Source organism: Rousettus aegyptiacus, unplaced genomic scaffold, assembly GCF_014176215.1.
Source record: "Rousettus aegyptiacus isolate mRouAeg1 unplaced genomic scaffold, mRouAeg1.p scaffold_m13_p_13, whole genome shotgun sequence".
In the NCBI taxonomy this organism is placed as follows: domain Eukaryota; kingdom Metazoa; phylum Chordata; class Mammalia; order Chiroptera; family Pteropodidae; genus Rousettus; species Rousettus aegyptiacus.
The window spans coordinates 40,823,036-40,841,774 of record NW_023416288.1 but is presented as its reverse complement, the minus strand read 5'-3'; the positions used below and the strand labels follow the sequence as shown (position 1 = coordinate 40,841,774).

The window sequence follows — 18,739 nt, the reverse complement described above, 5'->3', positions numbered from 1 at the left end:
AAAATCAGAAAAGCGTTTGCCTGGAGTACGAGAAACTGGGGAAGGACATCGAAGGACTTTGCAGAGTGCGGGTGCTTTCTGAACAAGGGTTTGAGTTTCACAGATGCATACACTTATTAAAACTCATGGAGTGGAACAGGAGACGTGTGTACTTCGCCGTAAGTAAATTCTACGGACGCCTGGCCAGCTAGGTGTGCGAATGCACAAATGCCTCTATCTGCTGTTTATCTTTATAAGAGTAAGTCAAGGAGGATTTCTTCAATGCCTTCGGCATGACATATAGATGTAGGTACATCTATAGGTGAATCGTTCTTCTGACACATTTTGAAAGTCTATAAAAGGTCACCGGAAGAATCCATTAAAATGTTACACAGTTTCTTGTGACTCGTGACTTATGTTTTCACAGGCGTATAAAAAGGGTTTTGTGTCTGTGAGGCTGCTAACCTACTGGTTTCATCACAAGAAAGAAATATCAGGGGGAAAATGACTTCAGCTCCTAAACTTTGGAGTACAAATAATACTACAATTTGGAAGAAGAAAAGACATGAGAGAAAAAGCATAATTAGGATGTAAAATAGGAACATGACCCATGAATTACCTTGAAAGCACAATTTTAAAATATAATTATCTTAATTCATTCCCATCCTGAGAAACGTACAGATAAAGCCAACGGTTTCTCCCTGGCCGGCTGACAACTCTATTAAGCTAAGTGACTTCTGATGTCCCTTTTCAAAGAAGCAGAATTCCTTGATGGGGGAGGCCAGGCTGGTGCAGAATTTGCAAAAGGAGGCGAGAGACATCAATTAGATGGCAGATTACATTGCAGACCATGTCAAGGCTGATGAGCCTTGTGGACCAGCTACACAGGGAGAATCTCCGACCCCTGGATAAGCTGACATTTGGAGTGCTGACTGCCCCACAGCCCTGTTCCCTTCCCCTCAGGCCGGGCTGCTCTGCGAAGGTGCCAGGGAGGGGCTTTATCTCCAGCCATCACTGTGGTGGAAGAGTTCACGAGGTCATGATGCTCTTTCTCACGGATCCCCCAATAAATCACGAATACTGCAGAATATGGGCGAAAAGCCAATGGTTGGCAAGGCAGTTACAGAGTTGATTATTTTAGACTATTGAGTATTTTTAGTGAATGTGGGAAGCAGTGTAATATTTTGCCTTTTACGTTCAGGCCAAGGTTTGAATGTTGCCTCTGCTGTGTGACCTCGGGAAAGTTACTTAACCCCTCTGACCCTCGCATTTCCCATAGTGTTATATCCTATATTTAACAACGGACATCTCTGGGAATTCAATGAACCAACACATGAAAAGCCCCTAATACAGCTCCACAATAGCTTATCAGCATCCCCAAGACCCAAAACCTCCTACGACCAAAGATTTTCCTAAAATTTTGGAGGTGAAACTTGGCCTGATGGGACCTGAGGCTATTTAGTCTTTTTCTGTATTCTACTTAATGTGAACATTTCTCTGCAGAATATTTCTCTGCAGAAATATTAATGTTTCAATAAGGAGGACTTGCCCTTGACCCTTCTGGAGTATTACATAATATGCAGCATATACACCCTATTAGCTCTATAAACTCAAAATAACCCGAATTCCAAAACACATTTTGTCTCAAGAATTTCAGATAAGGGATTGTAAACCTGTGTGACATCCTCACTTTATTATTAATTTATAAATTTCCTACTCCTGTTTCGTTGCATAGTAAGACCTTCCACGTATGGATTTACGTTAAAAGGGTTCCGCGAGCCGATGAAGGTTGCTGTTGAGTGCATTATATGCTCTCAGTGCGCCCGAGGTCACCTTCCAGAAGAGGGGCCCAGTCTCTGAGCAGAGCATTCTGCTGCCTCCAGAAAGCCTCTGAGTCTCCAGGACACACGTGGAAGGAGGAAAAACTCCGACCACTCTTGGTCAGAAACCAGCCTTGACCAAATGAGAGGAGTCGAGGACGGGGATACCAGGGAATGGCCACGGCCTTGGGTCAAGTCCATCAGGAAAACTGAGATGACGGTCACGTGACTTCCGCTTTGCCTCCTAGGTGAGGTGCAAACTGCCCGACTAGAGCAGGCCCCCCGATGAGCTCGCACGGGCATTACAGAGCGCGGCTTCTCAGCAAGCTTTACTACTAAATGGCTGGTCTGCAATGCAGCAGATGGTAAGGAAGTGGAAATTTCGAAAGATCTGACTTGTAGAAACTGGTTTTTGAAAGTCGTATAAATTAAAGTGTGAGTACAGTTACAGGAAATGAGTTCTCCATTCATCGCAGGCTGCTTAATGCTTTGGCAGAAGTCGTTCCGAAGGATGTAATATGCTTACACTCATTTTTAACTACATATTAAGCTGAATAATAAAAACTTTAATTTGGTTAAAAGCATAACTAACCAATCTTTTCAACGTCTCTCAAATGCCACTGGAGACGATACCAAAAAACATGGCAAAACCTACCAGAGAGGCATTGGCACCATCTAGTGGTAAACCTGGAAATTGCATGTGCACGGGTACCACTCTCAGCGGCTGTAAACTCAGTCCTTACGCTGAAAGAGGTTCTTGTTCCAGAATTCTATGACCAACCTTGCAAATTTGCAATAGCAGACTGATCTATTCATCAAGTTTATGTTAAAAGAAGCAAACATGAAAAAAGCTTTATAAAGAACAATTTTATAAGGATTAAAACACACATTTAATCAACCTCAGAAACCTTTAAATAGCATCTGTGTAATCATTCTTAGTACTCAAGTGTTGCCTTTGGGTTACATGTCAGAATTAGGGAGATCTGAAAGGCTGTGGCAATCACAAACATTAACAAAGACCACCCAGATGAGAACGGGCAAAGGCTATTGATTCAGGGCTCGCCATAGCAAGGCAGTCAGCCACCATCTCACTGGCAGAGACTCAAAGGCAGGCAAGGCATGGGAAAGCTTTATAGTGAGGAAAAAGGGGAGGCTTCAGGGGTACCCCGACTAGAGGCTGCCAGCATGGGGGGCTGGAGGGAGGCTAACCACAAGCACAGCATCCTAGTGATTGGTTGGGCTGTGTATTTAGCTTTCTCTGGTTGGTCCTCGATTGGAATTGGGGGTAACAATTAGGGACTCTGTCAGTGTGCTGTGGACTGTGGGTCAGACTTCTATTTTAATTGTGGTCTTGTTATTGTCCATCTGGATATTCAGTCTCCCACACCAAAGGCGACAGCTGGGAGGCTGGACCTCAAGGAGCAAATGCCCCATCGTGAGAGATGATCAACCCCTCATCCTCTGTCCACTCCCTTCTGAAACAGCGAAGCATGCGACAAACTAAGGAGAGTAGGATGTAGAATCAAATCTGTAGTATTTAAATGTGCAAAACAGCATAAGCAGCACCCCCTTGGTCACGCCCTCGCCGAGAGCAGTGATAACAGCCTCCTCGCCTCCATTCCTGCTAAAATTCTAACTTCTCTTCCGAGCACTTCACCACGGAGACCTGGACTTCCTTCCCGCTTGGCTAAGACAGGTAGCTGTTTCTCCAGAGGCCTGCCCATGGGTCGAATACAATATTACAGGCATCCCTTTCAGGCAGGGTCCAAATTCAGATTTTTAATGCTCTTAGTAACAGTCACGACCCCTTCGTCATATAAATCTGTAGAAAAGTGCAGTTACTGCCCCAATTTCAAATAGCATGTCCCCACTGGTAAGCCAGTCATGCAAAATTTTAGCTCGGGGGCTAGGACTGTTGGAGGTGTTTGCATTGGCCATCAGGAACGGGTCTGGGATCTCATTATGCCTTAGACAAGTGTGGGTCATCAGGTATAGATTTAAGAAGAAGATAAGGAAGGAAGGAAGGAAGGAAGGAAGGAAGGAAGGAAGGAAGGAAGGAAGGAAGGAAAGAAGGAAGGAAGGAAGAAGGGAGGGGGGGAGAGGGAGGAAGTCCTCTCTGGGAGTCCTTTGTTATTTACCTTTTATAAGCTAATTCCCACTAGCCGGTAACTCTTCATCCAGGTCAGCAACCTTGCTGGAAGATGCTGTGGTTCGTCTGGAAACACGTCAGGAACCCCCTGGAGAGGACTCCTCTGCTGTCGTCAAACCTACCGCTTAGCTTTTCAGCTAGTCTTGCTGCTCCTCTGAGATGAACGGCAAAACTCAAGAGGCAGCTTTATGACAAGGCCTTAGAGTTGTTTTTTTTTTTTTTTTCTAAAATACTGCCAGCCAGTGAGCTCAAAACAGTCCTTTCCTTAAAAACAGAATTTCTTGTACGCGATCTTATTGTGACAGACGGAAAGATGTTAAAATTAAAATTCAGAAGGAGCCCTTTTATCTGACACAATTAATTGAAAAAGTCAATTAACGTGAGAAAGCATTATAAAATATCGCACACACATCTCGAATATTAATTTTCATTCAGCAAACACTGTAAGGATAAGTTCCTTTCTCTGAGCAGAAGTCTGAGTTATACAGCTTCTTCACATCAACGACAAACGTGCAATGTTCAGGTCTCTAAAAAGAATCAAAATTTAGATTCTTGTGATGCAATCTCGGAGCGATATCCTTTTAGATTTCTCTCATTCTTCTCTTTCACACCTAATAGGACAGCAGTTTCTTTACAGAATCTCTCAAAGTTCTCATAGGGAAAAAAAAAAAATTCCTTTTCACATGTTTGGTGTATGTAACATTTAACTATATCCGTTACAATGACATTTACAGCTGTTATGATCAGATCTGGGAACAAACAACATTGACTCTTGCCATTTGCTTGTAGAAGCAGAAACGCATCCATACTGGAGAGCAAGCATCTGCCTGGCTATCAGTTCATCTATTTTACCACGGGGATTAATATTGTGAGCGAATTAATATAGTGAGATGGTTAAGTGAGGCGGTTTCTCTCTCTCTCTCTCTCTCTCTCTCTCTCTCTCTCTCTCTCACACACACACACACACACACACACACACGCACACACACACACACACGCACGCACACACACACACACACACAAACTCCTTGATTGCTGAGGGCTATAGGTCCTAAGGAAGATCTTACAGCGTCGCTGAGAAGGGATCATGTCTGGGGATGGAAATGAAGGAAGCCAAGAAGGCGAGACGTTTTATCTGGAAAAAAAAAGCCAGGATGGCTAGAGGATGTAGCTGTGGAACAAATTAACTCAAACCGAGTGGCCTGCAACCATGCCCCTTCCTTATCTCCCTGGTCCAGGCCAGCTTCGCCAGCTTAGCTGGCTTAGGGCCCCCTGGGCGTCCAGGTTCTGCTCCTTCCTGGAACTTGGAGTCCTTCCCCAAGCCCACGTGGGTGTTGGCAGAAATCAGTTCCTTATGACTGGGACCCCTAGTTCCTAGGGACTCCGCGGTGTCCTGCCATGCGGCCCTCTCCACAGACGGTTCACGTGAGGGCAGCTTGCTTCTCTGAGGCCAGTCTGCTAGGACAGCCTTAGATAACAAAACGAAATCATACCAGTAAGGTCCCAGCCCCTTTGACATTTTCTGTTTGTTAGAAGCGGATCACAGCGTCCTCCCACACTCACCCAGGGGGGAGATTATGCAGGAGTGTCCCGAATTGGCAGTCCCCTCGTGTGGGCCACAGGAAGGGCCAGAGTGAGCAACAGAGCCTGGGGACCTGTGGGGACTGGGAGACAGCGAGTCGGGAGAGAGACAACCAGACTTGAGGCAGCTAGCTAAGGGTCTGGGGCTTCGGGAAGGCAGGAAACTGTACGGGGCACATTGTGACAGTTTGACGTGAGACTCCGCTCCACGCTGTTTCTGGGAACTGTCCGTAAAAATGTACCTTGCTCGTCAGAGACTTTGGAATGAGGTTCGGGTGGTCGTTTTTGGGTTTTTGGGTTTTTTTGTTCGTTTGTTTCTGTTTAGTTCGTTAAGAGCTTAATTCTCAAACTAATAAAAATGTACTTCTCTTACACATAGAAAACATAAGGCGGAATTTTACTGAGCTATTCAATGGGGGAGTCGACAGAAGGACAAAAGGGCTGACGAGAAATGCATCCGCGCGACAGGGAGCTAACGGCAGGGGAACGAATGCAGACATGAGCATGTCAGGTCAGATGTGAAGCCGGTCAGCCTCCTCTCGAGCTCCGACACCAGCGTGCTTGGGGTTGTCATCTACCGAGTCACATACACACGAGCACGCACACTCACACATGCTCCGACACCGGCATGCTTGGGGTTGTCATCTACCGAGTCACACACACACGAGCACGCACACTCACACACGCACACACGCCCATCAATCCCCTTCCTGCAAGTTAACCTCTAACTTTACGGAGAGTTGAATGGATGGACTCTCATCAGGTGCAGCTAGTTGGCCAAAGCAATTTGCATCTCCCAAGAGCCTCTTCCCAGAAAGTAGTAAGATTTAAAAATAAAAACGGTCCGGTTATGTTGCGGCTAAATATTTTGCTACTTATGGTGCAGAGGTGAAAAACTCTGGATGATCCTTTTACAATGAAGAATGCATGTAGTGTAGGATTATTTATAAAGAATAAAACAAGGTTCAAAGAAGTTAACATAACTCTGGTCTGTCTTTCCACTAGAGCAGAGAAAACTAATCAGATATGTACTATTTATTTGATATAGGGAAATATCCACTTTTTGTCCTTGTAATTCCAATTAATTAGAAATTCATAAATTATATAAATGTAATGGCAAACACGGAAGATTGTGCAGGGCAAAGACCATGTCATGGTCACCAGGACCTACCAGCCCTAGCCCGAGGCTCACACATAACAGCTGTGCAGTAAGGGTTTTTTTAAGTGAATGAAGAAAAAATTGCCAGTTCTGTTCAGCGGGGAGCTGAAGGAGGTTAAGGAACCACCCCGTTTTGACCTGGGTGGAGAGTCCCACCCAACCCCTAGCTGGCAAACACTAAACTACTACAAAGGGACTCTAAGACTAGAGCGAAGGTTGCTATCAGCTGATCTTAAAAGAGAAAGATGATCCTGGATTATCGAGTGAGGCCAACATAATCTCAGGAGCCCTTAACCACAGAAGAGGAATGCGAAAGACTGAGTAAGAGAAATTTGAGGTGTGCAAAGTAGGTGCCTCGGGCAAGGGCACTACCTAGAAAGGCTTCCACCTGCTCATGGGAAGCATGAGGAGGAAGGCAGGCAGCCTCCAAGAGCAAAGACCAGCCCCCAGCTAACAGCCAGAGAGGAAGCAGGGGACCCGGGCCAAACGACCACGAGAAACTGGAGTCTACAGGCAACCAGAGCGAGCTGGGGAGCAGGGTTTTCCCCGAGGCTGCAATCAAGAGCTCATCCAGCCAACGCCTTGGTTTTTAATTTGTGAGACTCTGAGCAAAGACGCAGTTGAGCCGCACTGTGTGTGCCCAGACGCGGGACTCACAGAAACCGCGAGCCGATGAAGGGAGCTGCTTTAAAACTCCAGGTGTGTGATGATTTGTCATGGCAGCAGCAGGAAACTAACACACTGAGGTCCTCCAAGAAACGGAATTTAGGGAAAAAGGGAAGCAAAACCAGAGTCAAGAGAAGCCATGAGACGGGACTGACCCAGAAAGTCCAAAACCTAAATGCAGCCATTTAAAAGACAAGGGACTCAGAAAAGGCAAGAGAGGAAATGATTAGAGAAACCCATCGGAGAAAAATGTCCTGCATTTAAAGGACATGAGTTCCCACATTAGACATGCTCCACACGGTGAAAGGTCCCACGATGGCATGTCACCTCCTGATTTCAGAGCCCTGGGAACAGAGAGGAGACCCAAGAGAGCTTCGGGAAAGAAAAAAAAAAAAAAACAAGTCACATCAAAGGATCAAGATCAGAAGGGATTTGGACTTTACAACTCAAATGAGATACCACGGAGCAAAGTCTTCGAAAGTCTGAGGGAAGTCCCGCCTAGAATTCCGTAAGGGGCCAAATTACCAGTTAAGTGTTACGGTGGCTTAACGGCACTGTCAGGCAGATTAGCTCTCATGACTGTGTGTCCCGGCGTCAGACACCCTCAGATGCTTCACCCAGACCAAGCGAGGAGAAGGGGCAAGACGCAGGAGCCATCGGGAAACGGACGCGGGGAGGCTGGAAAGGGCCCGCCCTATAATCAATTCTGTAGAAATGTCAGGGCCTTAAAATGTGATGGGAATAAAAATTAAAAATACACACACACACACACACACACACACGCATTGCAAGGATATAAAAATACATAAATGAGGAAATGAGGTCCAGAGCAGGACCTGGGATACACTCGGCACTCTCGGAGGCACGCGGCCCGGCCTTGATGAGTCCAAGAGCAGGACCACAGATTCGGCGCCATCCTCCACGATGCTCGGACGACAGAGACACCGCAATCGCTTGTAAGATTTATCGCGTTCCTGAGACCAACACACCGCAGCTGTTCAACAGAAATGCCGCTTTTGCTAATACCTGAGACAAGTTCCTCCTGCGGGCCCTCGTCAGGACATCGCATCACGCCATACTTGGTGCCCTTGAAACTATCCCGGTGATGAATGCAGCAGCAAATTCGCTGTTCCTGAGTGTGTCCAACAAAATAGGCAGATGGTTTTAAAAAAATGGAAACACAATTAAGCCAAGTCCCAGAGCCAAAATTACGGGTTCCAAGGGTAACATTTAGAAATGCATGTCCTTCAACCGGTCCTCACTGAATATTGTTTCTTACAACCTGCGCTATTTTTTTTTTTTCTTTTGCATCTTTGTATTTACCCCAAATTGAGGTTACAAACATAAGGCAGATGAGACAAACTCAGGTGGCAAAAGGTCTGAGATTTTTACCTCCTTCCAGGCCAGCCATCTGGCCTGCCAGTTCCCGAGACACCCACGCCACCCAGCACTAACGAGGACCCCTCACTGCCCCCGATGCTGATAAAGACTGAGGGGGAGACTGGATTTTCACTCCCAGCTGGCAGAAGCAAGGCAGCACCCCGTTTCCCCACCAGCATGGCGTCAGAGGGGGCCTGCTAAAACAGGAGATTGAAATGTGATCCGAAGTCTCATGACATAATACCCTGAATGTGCATAACACAGTTTTAAAGATCACTTATATCAAGAACTAGGAAATTTTCAGCTTGAGAAAAGACAATCGACAGAGGCCAATACTGAAACCACACAGATGTTGGAGTTATCCGATGAGAATTTTCAAGCAGCTATAATAAAAATGCTTCGATGAGCAGCTACGCACGTTCGAAACTAGGCAGACGACACTGATATCTTCTGAGCAGCAGTTTCTATCTTGATATCCCACAGTTGCCTTAAATGGCTTCAATATATATTCAGACAGTATGCTCTCTCAGGGATATGGTTATGCTTTTTTTCCTTTAACTTCCAACGCACAGCATGTGTGGGATGTTTATTATGAACAAAAGAACACAAATATGTCTAAGTAATAGGAACAGAATCACTCCAGGTAGAAGTGGTTGCCACGATGGGAGAAGACATACTTTTCTTGTTAACTTCTCTGTGTCTTTTAAATTCTGTACCACGGTATGTAATGCCTATTTAAAAATAGACACGAGTCTGTAAATATCTAAAAGGGACCCTCTCATCGGTCTCACCAAACCTAGCCCTGTGTTGGCCGGTAGCGTCACTTGACTACTGAGCCTCTGCTAAGCACTTGGGAACCACTCTCCACCTCCTAAACGCACATCCAAGTGCCGTATGGAAATGGAGCTCTGTTGGAATGCCTCGGAAATGGATCCGACACACCGACTCATTCGAACCCTGAGAACACATAAGAAGTCTAGCCCTGGGATACAGGTAAGAGATGGACGACACCCTGTCAGCAAAACACCCTCACGAAGTCCCACAGAATAGCCACACCGTACGTTAAACTAGCATTCCTTAAATAACTGACTCCTTAAGCCACTTGCAAGTATTTATTTGGGTAACAGATCATAAAACATTTTTATAATACACATAAGAAAAAACACATTTAAATGAATAAAAAAGGACAGGTGACATTTTTTTAGTGTTTATAAACTTAAACAATCAGAAAAGAAAATCAGTGTGTTTAAAAGTTGAGGCCATGCTTTACAATATTTTATAACAAAAAAATTAGGTTTTTAAGGTAATACACTGCTTAATAGTTTTTCAGATGATTTCATAACGGATTTCTAGGCTGTCGTACGTGGACGTGAAAAGTAAAAAAGGCAATAACTTTGGCGAGCAAAGTATTAGTCCATAGCAGCTTGTAAAATTTACTTTTTTATATAAAGATTCTTCAATTTACATTTGTTCTTGTTACAGAAACAGGAAGAACTAATATGCCGAGTGTATTTGAGGCATCTGTAAGCTATACAGCAACAATACCTTAAAAAGCCTATGTTTTATGAAAATGTGCACCACACAGCATCTATAGTAACTGAGTAAAGGTAAACCCTGTGATTGCTGTCTTCTAAATAAGACATTTAACCCCCAAATCTCACACCATAACCCCGACGTCCACATCTGTGGTTTGCAGGCAGCCTCAGGCTTTAAACTAATGTGCATTTGCTTTCTTACCTCCATTACTAAAAATGTTCCTGCGAAGTCCCATAGAAATTTTTTCAGTACTCTAGTGACAAGATAGATCATGATCTGTAAAGGACCACAACCCTCAGGAAGGCACACTGAGGCCAGAGAAAGAATGAGCAAATCAGAGGTTTCTGTCTCCGACCCCTGAAAAACCTTTCTAATTTGAGACTCAGAGCTCCAAGAAGACAACTTAAAATTTCTTACTTAAAGAAAAAAATTACCATGAATAACTGAATAATTAGATTTCTCTGTAAATGAAGCTTTTAAATTAAGATTAGCAAAATCAACTATACTGAATTTTTTTCCTATCATTTATGAATGACAGAAATCAGTTGAAGTTTTACATACAAAAGATATAAATACTGCATAATATGTAGTGAATATTGGCACATACCCTTTCGTATTTAAAGCATAAAATGTAATCAGCATATCTGATGCTCTTTGACACATTTATGAAAAAGCTCAGAAAACACCTAAATGCTATGGAAACGTCCCACAGTTTAAGGCTTTCCAATGGTCTTGTAGCAAGCATCGGGTTGCCAGAGGCGAATATCAACAAGGACTTGATTGAGTTTCTGCATCCAGAGATCCCGCTCTTCCTTGGTGTCTGCCGACAGCCAGTTCCTACAGGATCGAACACACACATGCTCAGGACCCTTTTGCCCACTCCACACCTCCCCGTACGCTTGTAGGAAAAAAAAAAAAATGCCTAAACGAACCAGTAAAAGGAGCCCCTCTTTACCCCCTTTGAATGCAGGCTAACCAAAAGCCATGCTTCTTTAATGACAGTAGAAGTATCCTCACGGGCTGGTTCGCTGAATCATAACTCACACCAATGACATCTAGTAAATACTGAGTTTCCACACCAAAGATGCAACCGTCTTGCACAGGTAGCCTGGCCTACGCCATCTGTTGGTGTGGGCCACCTGCTGTGTGAGCCACTTCCCAGCAAGACCTAGCACCCCACAGACTTGAATGTGGGAGCTCCCCCAAGTCCCCCAGAATCGGGTTCCCCAAGAGCTGGAATCACGGGCTCTGGCTTTATAGGTAATACTATTTTGTACTGCCTCTCATTATTTTTGTGCTACTGTGTTAGTAGAACACGGTATTTACAATAAGTGATCTAAAAATCCTAAGGCCTATCTATCCTGACCTCTCTGTCCATTTCGGGAACCCCTTCTTTGCATCCGTATTTCGGCCACAGGTGGAATAACTAGCTGACGGGCAGGTAAGGCTGGCGGAGGTGGGGATTCCCTGACTCACAGGCCAGACCACTCTTGCGGTTGTGAGAGGTTTTCATATTCCACTCTTTGGGCATCTGTATAATTTCTCCACACCAGTACGAGACATGGTATAAGTATGGATAAGCAGTGAGTTGGTCACCTATTAGCCAATGAAGAAGAACACAACACATGTAATAATAATGGTGACCACCTGTGAGGCTCAGTCCAGGTGCGTGGCACTGTGCTAAGTGCGTCGACTTATTTATCTCTATTGTCACCCTGTGGAGTTCACTGTACCCTTTTAACACAGGAGCATTCAGAGGGTCAGCAAAGTTAAGTGACATGCCATGATTACATATCGTAAGTCAGTGAGTGAGGATTTAAACCTAGGTCTGTCCACTTCGGAGCGGCATGCGTGACACTGGCCTTCCACGCGATGGGCATTTCCAGTTCTACCGTGTAGTCTGTGGTTAGAAGCGGGCAATATTAATCAGAAGAGAAATCCTTTATATTGAAGGAGGGAAAGAGAACACGCTGGTGAGTAGAAACAAAAATGAGATACAGTAAATTTAGATAAGAGGTATAGACCAAAAAGGCCTTGTGGAGAAACAGATACGTAAGGCAAAGGGGAATGCAGAACAGCAAAACACTTATATTCCGTAAAATACATGACTGGACGTTTTAAGAAGCCACTAAAGGCTCAGCCAGGACTAAACTGAGAATGCACCAGTTTCGAATGCTCGGATAAAGAAGCGTCCACTCACATTATGATGTAGAGAAACACCGCAGGCAAATGAAGTACAGAGTAATTAGAGCGACATGTGACCTATTTCTACTGTAAGAGAATGTCAAAAAGGTCTGGGAGGGTTTGTGTCTAAAAGATCGGCTTCTACGAAAACGCGGTAATGGTTAAAAGGGCTAAAATGGGCCGTTGTGGCCAGGAACCATCGCGTGCTGCGTTCTGGTTGGTTTCCCCACTGACCGCGAGCATGCACAGGGGAGCTGCCCGACGAAAGGCAAATCCATTTTGCCCCTTCTGTCCTACCTGATGCCAGCACTGTATACGAGGTCCCCAAAGGAAAGGAGAGATGCGTTCAACTGAATTAATCTAGACATAAACTAGACATCCAGAGTTTCCAGAGAACGAATCCCCTACCTATCTATTCTAAAACAGACTGGCAGTAGCTGGGCGACTGTTCTGTTTTAATGTAGCATCCTGACATTTCCACCTCAGAATCTACGAAGCCAGTTCTATCCATCCCATGAAGCCAGTCCACCCATCTCCCTGTCTGCTGTGCTCAGCAAGAGCCTCATTCGCACAGACTGCGTCAGATTCTTACTTTGTCCTTAACCGCGACTTTGTACACTGAAGTCAATTATCAAGCTTCTCTTGGGCGTCCAAGCAAAATAATCTTAGACTGTTAGCAACAAGCTTTGCATCTTATACTTAGGCTTAGAGTTAACAAAAAAGTGACACTCCCAATAGTTTATGACGTTAATCTCCAACCAGAACTTTGCGGAGTAAAATGAGACTGTTGTCACCTGATTAACCAAGGGTATCTTGGAATGAAAAGAAAGGGATGCGTAAAGTCTCTTGAAATACTTGACTTCTCGATTATACATGAAATCTTCAAGCTTACCCCAAAGCACATTAGTAACTGCCTTGAAAATGGCTATACAGTGATAAACTGAAAATCATATTAGCTAAGATATAACTCGACTGTTATGTTTTTCTTAACTGTATTAATTATTAGATTATTAGTGATGGGCGTTGTGTTTTCTCGTTAAGACTGTACCTGCTTCAAAGATGAAACTATCTCTAGCATTTCTTACAGCGGGGAGGAAAGAACAACTACTTGGTTGCCAGAAACATTTACGGCCCAACACATACCTGGTGACGCAGAGTGTGTCCCTGCACTGGCTGACAAGGGTCTCTCGGTCATCTTCTCTCTGTGGTCGGACGGTAATTAATTCGAAAGTGTTTCGTCTTGCACAAAATTCTCTGTTGGCTGGTTCTATCTGATGACTGGTGCAATTGGCCAGATTTATCCTTCCTATGGGATGCTTTAAAAACAAATTTGAAAAATTATTAGTGGAAAATAACACGACTATTTAAGTCCGTAAGCATGAAACAGTATTTTAAGTTTGCACAAACTTAAAAAGCCATTAAGTTAAAATTTAATGACACTCGGTTTAGAAAAACATGTTTTATTGTTTCTTACTAATACAAACCATAAATGGACCGAAAAATAAAAACCAAAAATGTCGACTGGAGCTCTTAGCCAGCTTAAAAAAGAAATTCTTTGTTATGTAAAACTTCAAACAAATACCAAAAAAAAAAAAAAAAAAAAAAAAAGGCAGTATAATGAACCACGTACCCAACAACCAGCTTTAACAATTAGAAACACACATTCAGCCACCTTTTGTCTAGAGCCCACTCACTTCCTCCCAAACACCTTATTGCACCTGTAAATTATTTTTATATATCCCCAAAAGATAAGACAAAATAATTTCTCTGGATTGTTAGAGGCCATGTCATTCCCATGGTATGAGAGTCAAAGATTAAAATTCATGAGATTAAATGGTCCTAAAAAAATAGGAGAATGGACATGTAGGGCACAATTTAGAAACAGCCAACAAAAGCATCAACTCCATAAGTAATTTAAAAAAGAAATTAGCCTACAGCCACGCCACCCTGAACAAGCCCGATCCCATCTGATCTTGGAAGCTAAGCAGGGCCGGGCCTGGTTAGTACTTGGATGGGAGACCAGGTGCTATAGGCGTAAAAAAAATTAAAAAATAAGGGATTGCAAGCTGACAAGGTCCTTGCAACCTGTGAGGTCAACCAAGGGTTGCCTCACCTAAAAAAAAAGAATAATAAAAATTTGAATTTTTTTTTTAAAAAATTACAGTGACATATACCACTTTGAAACATTAGATTGGCTAAGTCTGGGAGTAAGATCGATAACCTCTCTGTGTTGATGGTGCTGGCACAGTTGGCGTGGGGGCAGCGTGGGTGAGTCGCAGAAACTCTTAAAAACAGCTGGGGAAAGCATAAAACGGCTTAAGCAGTTTGATAATGGCAATCAAAAAAACATTCAAAATGGGCATATTCTGATCCGACAGTCCCGCCTAAAAGAAATTTATCTTAAGTGAATACATAAGTGCACAAGATATTTATTTAGACAGGTGTAGTCACTGCTGCTTCATAATAGTGAAAAATTTGAAACAAATCAAGTGACAGTAACAGGGGGCTATTTAAACAAATAATAACGTCTCCAGCAATCACAGCAGACTAAATGGTTTTGAAAATCCTCCCATTACATAAGCCCCCAACTGCCAGAAAACTGAACTGACGAGAAAGTAAAAGAAGCCTTCGAAGACCAAAATTAGCGAGGAAGGGAGAGTAGAGCGTGGTGAGCTGGCCTCAAACCGGGCTTCCCCGGGGTATCTGCCAAACACCAGGACCCAGCGGCCTTGGCTCACGCAGGTGAAGTGACATCACATGAAGTCTGGCTTTAAAGCACCCCAGCAAAACAAGAACAAAAAGGTATGCGTGTTGTGGAGAGAGAATGAAACGTGAAAATTAATCACTGTTGAAGCTAGGAGTTCGTTATACTATTTCTCTGTTTTGTGCATGTTTGAACACTGTCAATTATAAAAAGTTAAATGTACAGGTACATACAGTTGTGTGTGTGTGTGTGTCTGTGTGTGTGTGTGTGTCTGTGTGCAAGCACAAAAAGCAAGCCACCAGCCACCTAGATTCCCCTCTGAGTGTGCTGACTGAGCATCAGCTTCAACTGGACGGATAACGTTTCTAATGGCTTAGCCGACACACTCCGAGGGGATCCCGGGGAGCTGGCGGGGGTCGGCGGGGGCACTCTGGTCCGTGCTTTCACCGCGGACCAGAACTAGTGACGTTACCTTCCGCTTCTCGTCGTCTGGATAAGTCCAGTAAGAGATGCAGTTCCCAGAGAGAACACACCATCTTCGGTGCCAGGCCCCGAAACCACTGACATCTTCGAATATGGTCTGGAAAAGGCAGTGAAATGCTAACTTTAGAAATTTGAGAATCAAATAAATGTTAATTCCATAAGTTAATCTTCGGTATGTTGAAATATTTCGTACCTACTTGCCACCTACTTGCATGACGTTTACCTTAGTAATGAAAATCACTAATTGCTCATGTCCAGAAATTCACCCAGACTTTCAGTATCCTCTGTACGCACATGGCATTTAAGAACTTGCATGTATGGACCCCAAATAAATACCTTTATCTAATATGAGACTTTTATAAAGCCCGGTGTCCCTAACCAAATGCTCTTTAAACAAAAGTGCTTCAACTGTTGGATGACAGCAACATGATATGAGACTATCATATCTATTAGATTATTAAGTTAGGCTCTTCTTAATACAGGAGACTGGCATTTTGTTTCTATTCAGGAGAACAAAGAAGAAAACAGGATGAGAAGAGTCAACTCGTGATTCTGCTGTGACAGACATCAGAACCCCGTCTACTGCGAAGCCATCGAGTGCCCTGGGAAGGTGCATCTTCCCGCCTGGGGTGGGTGGCCAGCTCAGCCTTAGGAATGCAGGTGACATTCTCAGGGGACTGAGGCGGTCACGCTGGTTAGGGACAGGGCTCTGGAATAGGTAACTAATAACACTTGGGTTTTCCCATGGATAATGCTTCTACCCGAACAGTGCGAGCAGAAGCCGCTCCCCCTGCCCCCACCATTTTTCAGCTGCAGTCATAATGGAGCCCTAATTCGCACGAGTCCTTTTTTCCTCCTTTTTCTCCTCCTCTTCCTCCTCCAGGAACTATTATATTAAAGAACAAAGCAAGGTAGAAACGCAACAATGCTGGAGATTAGGAGCTGGCAGACGTTTTCTGTACAGGGCCGGAGCACAGATGTAGACTTTGTGGGCCATCCGGGCTCAGGCACAACTATTCGATTCTGCCCTTGCAGTGCAAAAGAAGCTATGGACAACATGTACACGACTGAGCCCATAAAACTGACCCTTAGAACAGATAATCCAAAGGCATCTTTACGTTTGATTTCAAAATGCACTAAGACTTTTCCACCTTCAAAGGGCTCAACTAAGCCTATGCTAGTGGGAGAGCCACTGTTCTCGATTCACTAATTTGTGTGAACTGACCAAAAGGAGTGTAATCTCTGGACACAGAGAAAAGTTACTTTGTATAACCAAATTTTCCAAGATAGAATGAAACCTCAAATTTATTAACTTAATTAATAATTAGCTCAAGTTAATTAGCTCACACCAACCGTGTATCCTCTTACCCTACAGTTTTTCTCTCTTCCCCAGTTTACCCTCTTTCCTCCCCAAGGCACACTTTTCCTAGGCAACGCTGGCTCACAGCCACCCGAGGAAAAAAGACAGGAATTGATATTCCAACCTCAAGGGCACCCTCAGTATCAATGGCTTGCCAGATGCTTTCTGTGTTTGTATTTCACCTCTTACATCAAAAAGGTAACAGAGAAGGAAAAACTTGATGGGTAAGAACAAAACACTTATTCTAACACTGTACTATAATCAGAGAGCAATAACGAGAGGCCGGCCTTTTCATTTTTAGAGCCGAGGAAACTGAGGGCCAAGGAAATTAAAGGACAACGCACAATCGCAACGCAGAGCCGAAACCTTCTAGCTAATTCAGAACGCCCTTGTCTCGGTGCCCGTCCGTCTAGAGAGGGCCGGACCAGTGCCACTTTGGAACCACTTATCGAACTTCTGTGGTCGGTAATTTTCTTCCAGTTATCACGGACACGTCAGGAAGGAAAAGAGAAGGAAGCAACTTTAACTTCCATTACTATTTTTAACAGAAAGTAGATCCATTTAAAGGCATTGTTTACACGGCACAGAAGTTATTTTGGAGAGTTCTGAGCAATTTCTTACACTTCTACAAATGAGGATGTGATGAGAACAGGCTATGGGAGTCAAGACAGAGTAAACCTGAAGAGATGTGACTCTAAATTAGTTAGAGCCCAGCTCTAAAATCAAATAGCTCGGACATTATATGCAAAGGAACTAGCTGCCATAACAGAGTCCACCTGTTGCTAAAGGTGTCTATAGTAAAACATGAAAATATTTACATTAAAAACAAAGGTCAGTAGGTAAAACACTGCCTTCAAATCAGGAATTTATAAAAACACTTTTCCGAGAACATCTAGTGCCACCTGCTGGATTTACAGGACGAGAAAGCTAATGAGGAAGTCAGACTGACAGGCCCCTCGGCCGCAGGGCTTTCTGTACAATCCAGCTCCTGTCTCTGCACCCTCTGACAGCACTGGCAAACTGACGTGTCTTCTTCAAATTCTTGTTTCAGAAAAGACACGGAAGCTACTGGATTTTCTCTACTCCTCACACCAGGCCCTTAGTCGCCTATGTATTCTACACACACGCCTTTCTCCTCCGACAATGGAAAAAGTAGGATTCTGTGTAAGATCAGCCCCATGGACAGTGGCTTGGGTCTGATCTCTTCCCACCCTCTTGACCTTGCTCCACGTTATCCCTTAACGCCAGTGCGGTTTCCACTGCCTCTACCCGCAACGTCTCTGGCCCTATGTGAAGCTGCCCACTCATTTGTTTTGAAAGACTCTCCTGTCTCTCCAATCCCAATAAAATGTCAGCAAAATCCTCTCCTCACCCTACACATCTGGGCAAGTGCCACACTATTTAACCCTGTGCAGCCAAACTTTGTTTCAGAGCGGCTCACACCCTCATCCCTCCCCTTTGCTCCCTCATCACCATTTGCAATCAGGCTTCTACTCCCAGCAAGACCAGAAAGACCAGCTTTCTAGTAAATAAGTCCGCCCCCCTCTAGCCTGACCACCCCCTCCTTCAGGCTCTGTCTCCCCTAGGCAACCATGACACAAAATCCCCCGCTGTCCCCCACTGCCACAGTCTCCTGTGAGAGCTCCTCCTCCTCCCTCTGGGGCGTCAGCCTCAGCTTCCTCCTGGGTCTGCTCCCCCAAGCTCCCCCTGCCCTCCGGGCACTACCTCTGCTGCAGGT

At 44.4% G+C, this 18,739-nt stretch overlaps 1 protein-coding gene and 1 pseudogene across 4 annotated transcripts in view; one reads left to right on the top strand and one right to left on the bottom strand.

Moving 5' to 3' along the window:
* Positions 1 to 9,831: 9,831 nt before the first annotated feature.
* The window catches only part of ANLN (anillin actin binding protein), a 47,552-nt gene continuing 38,644 nt past the window's right edge, over positions 9,832 to 18,739 (bottom strand). For all 4 annotated transcript variants that reach the window (XM_036230483.1, XM_036230482.1, XM_016159792.2 and 1 more), the window contains 3 exons: positions 15,631 to 15,738; positions 13,598 to 13,770; positions 9,832 to 11,107 (listed from right to left, as the gene is read on the bottom strand). In XM_036230483.1, coding sequence (XP_036086376.1) covers positions 10,984 to 11,107; positions 13,598 to 13,770; positions 15,631 to 15,738 — 405 coding nt within the window. In that variant the 3' untranslated portion in view covers positions 9,832 to 10,983. The remainder of the gene's footprint in view (positions 11,108 to 13,597; positions 13,771 to 15,630; positions 15,739 to 18,739) is intronic.
* On the top strand, positions 14,384 to 14,489 carry LOC118611212 (annotated as a pseudogene).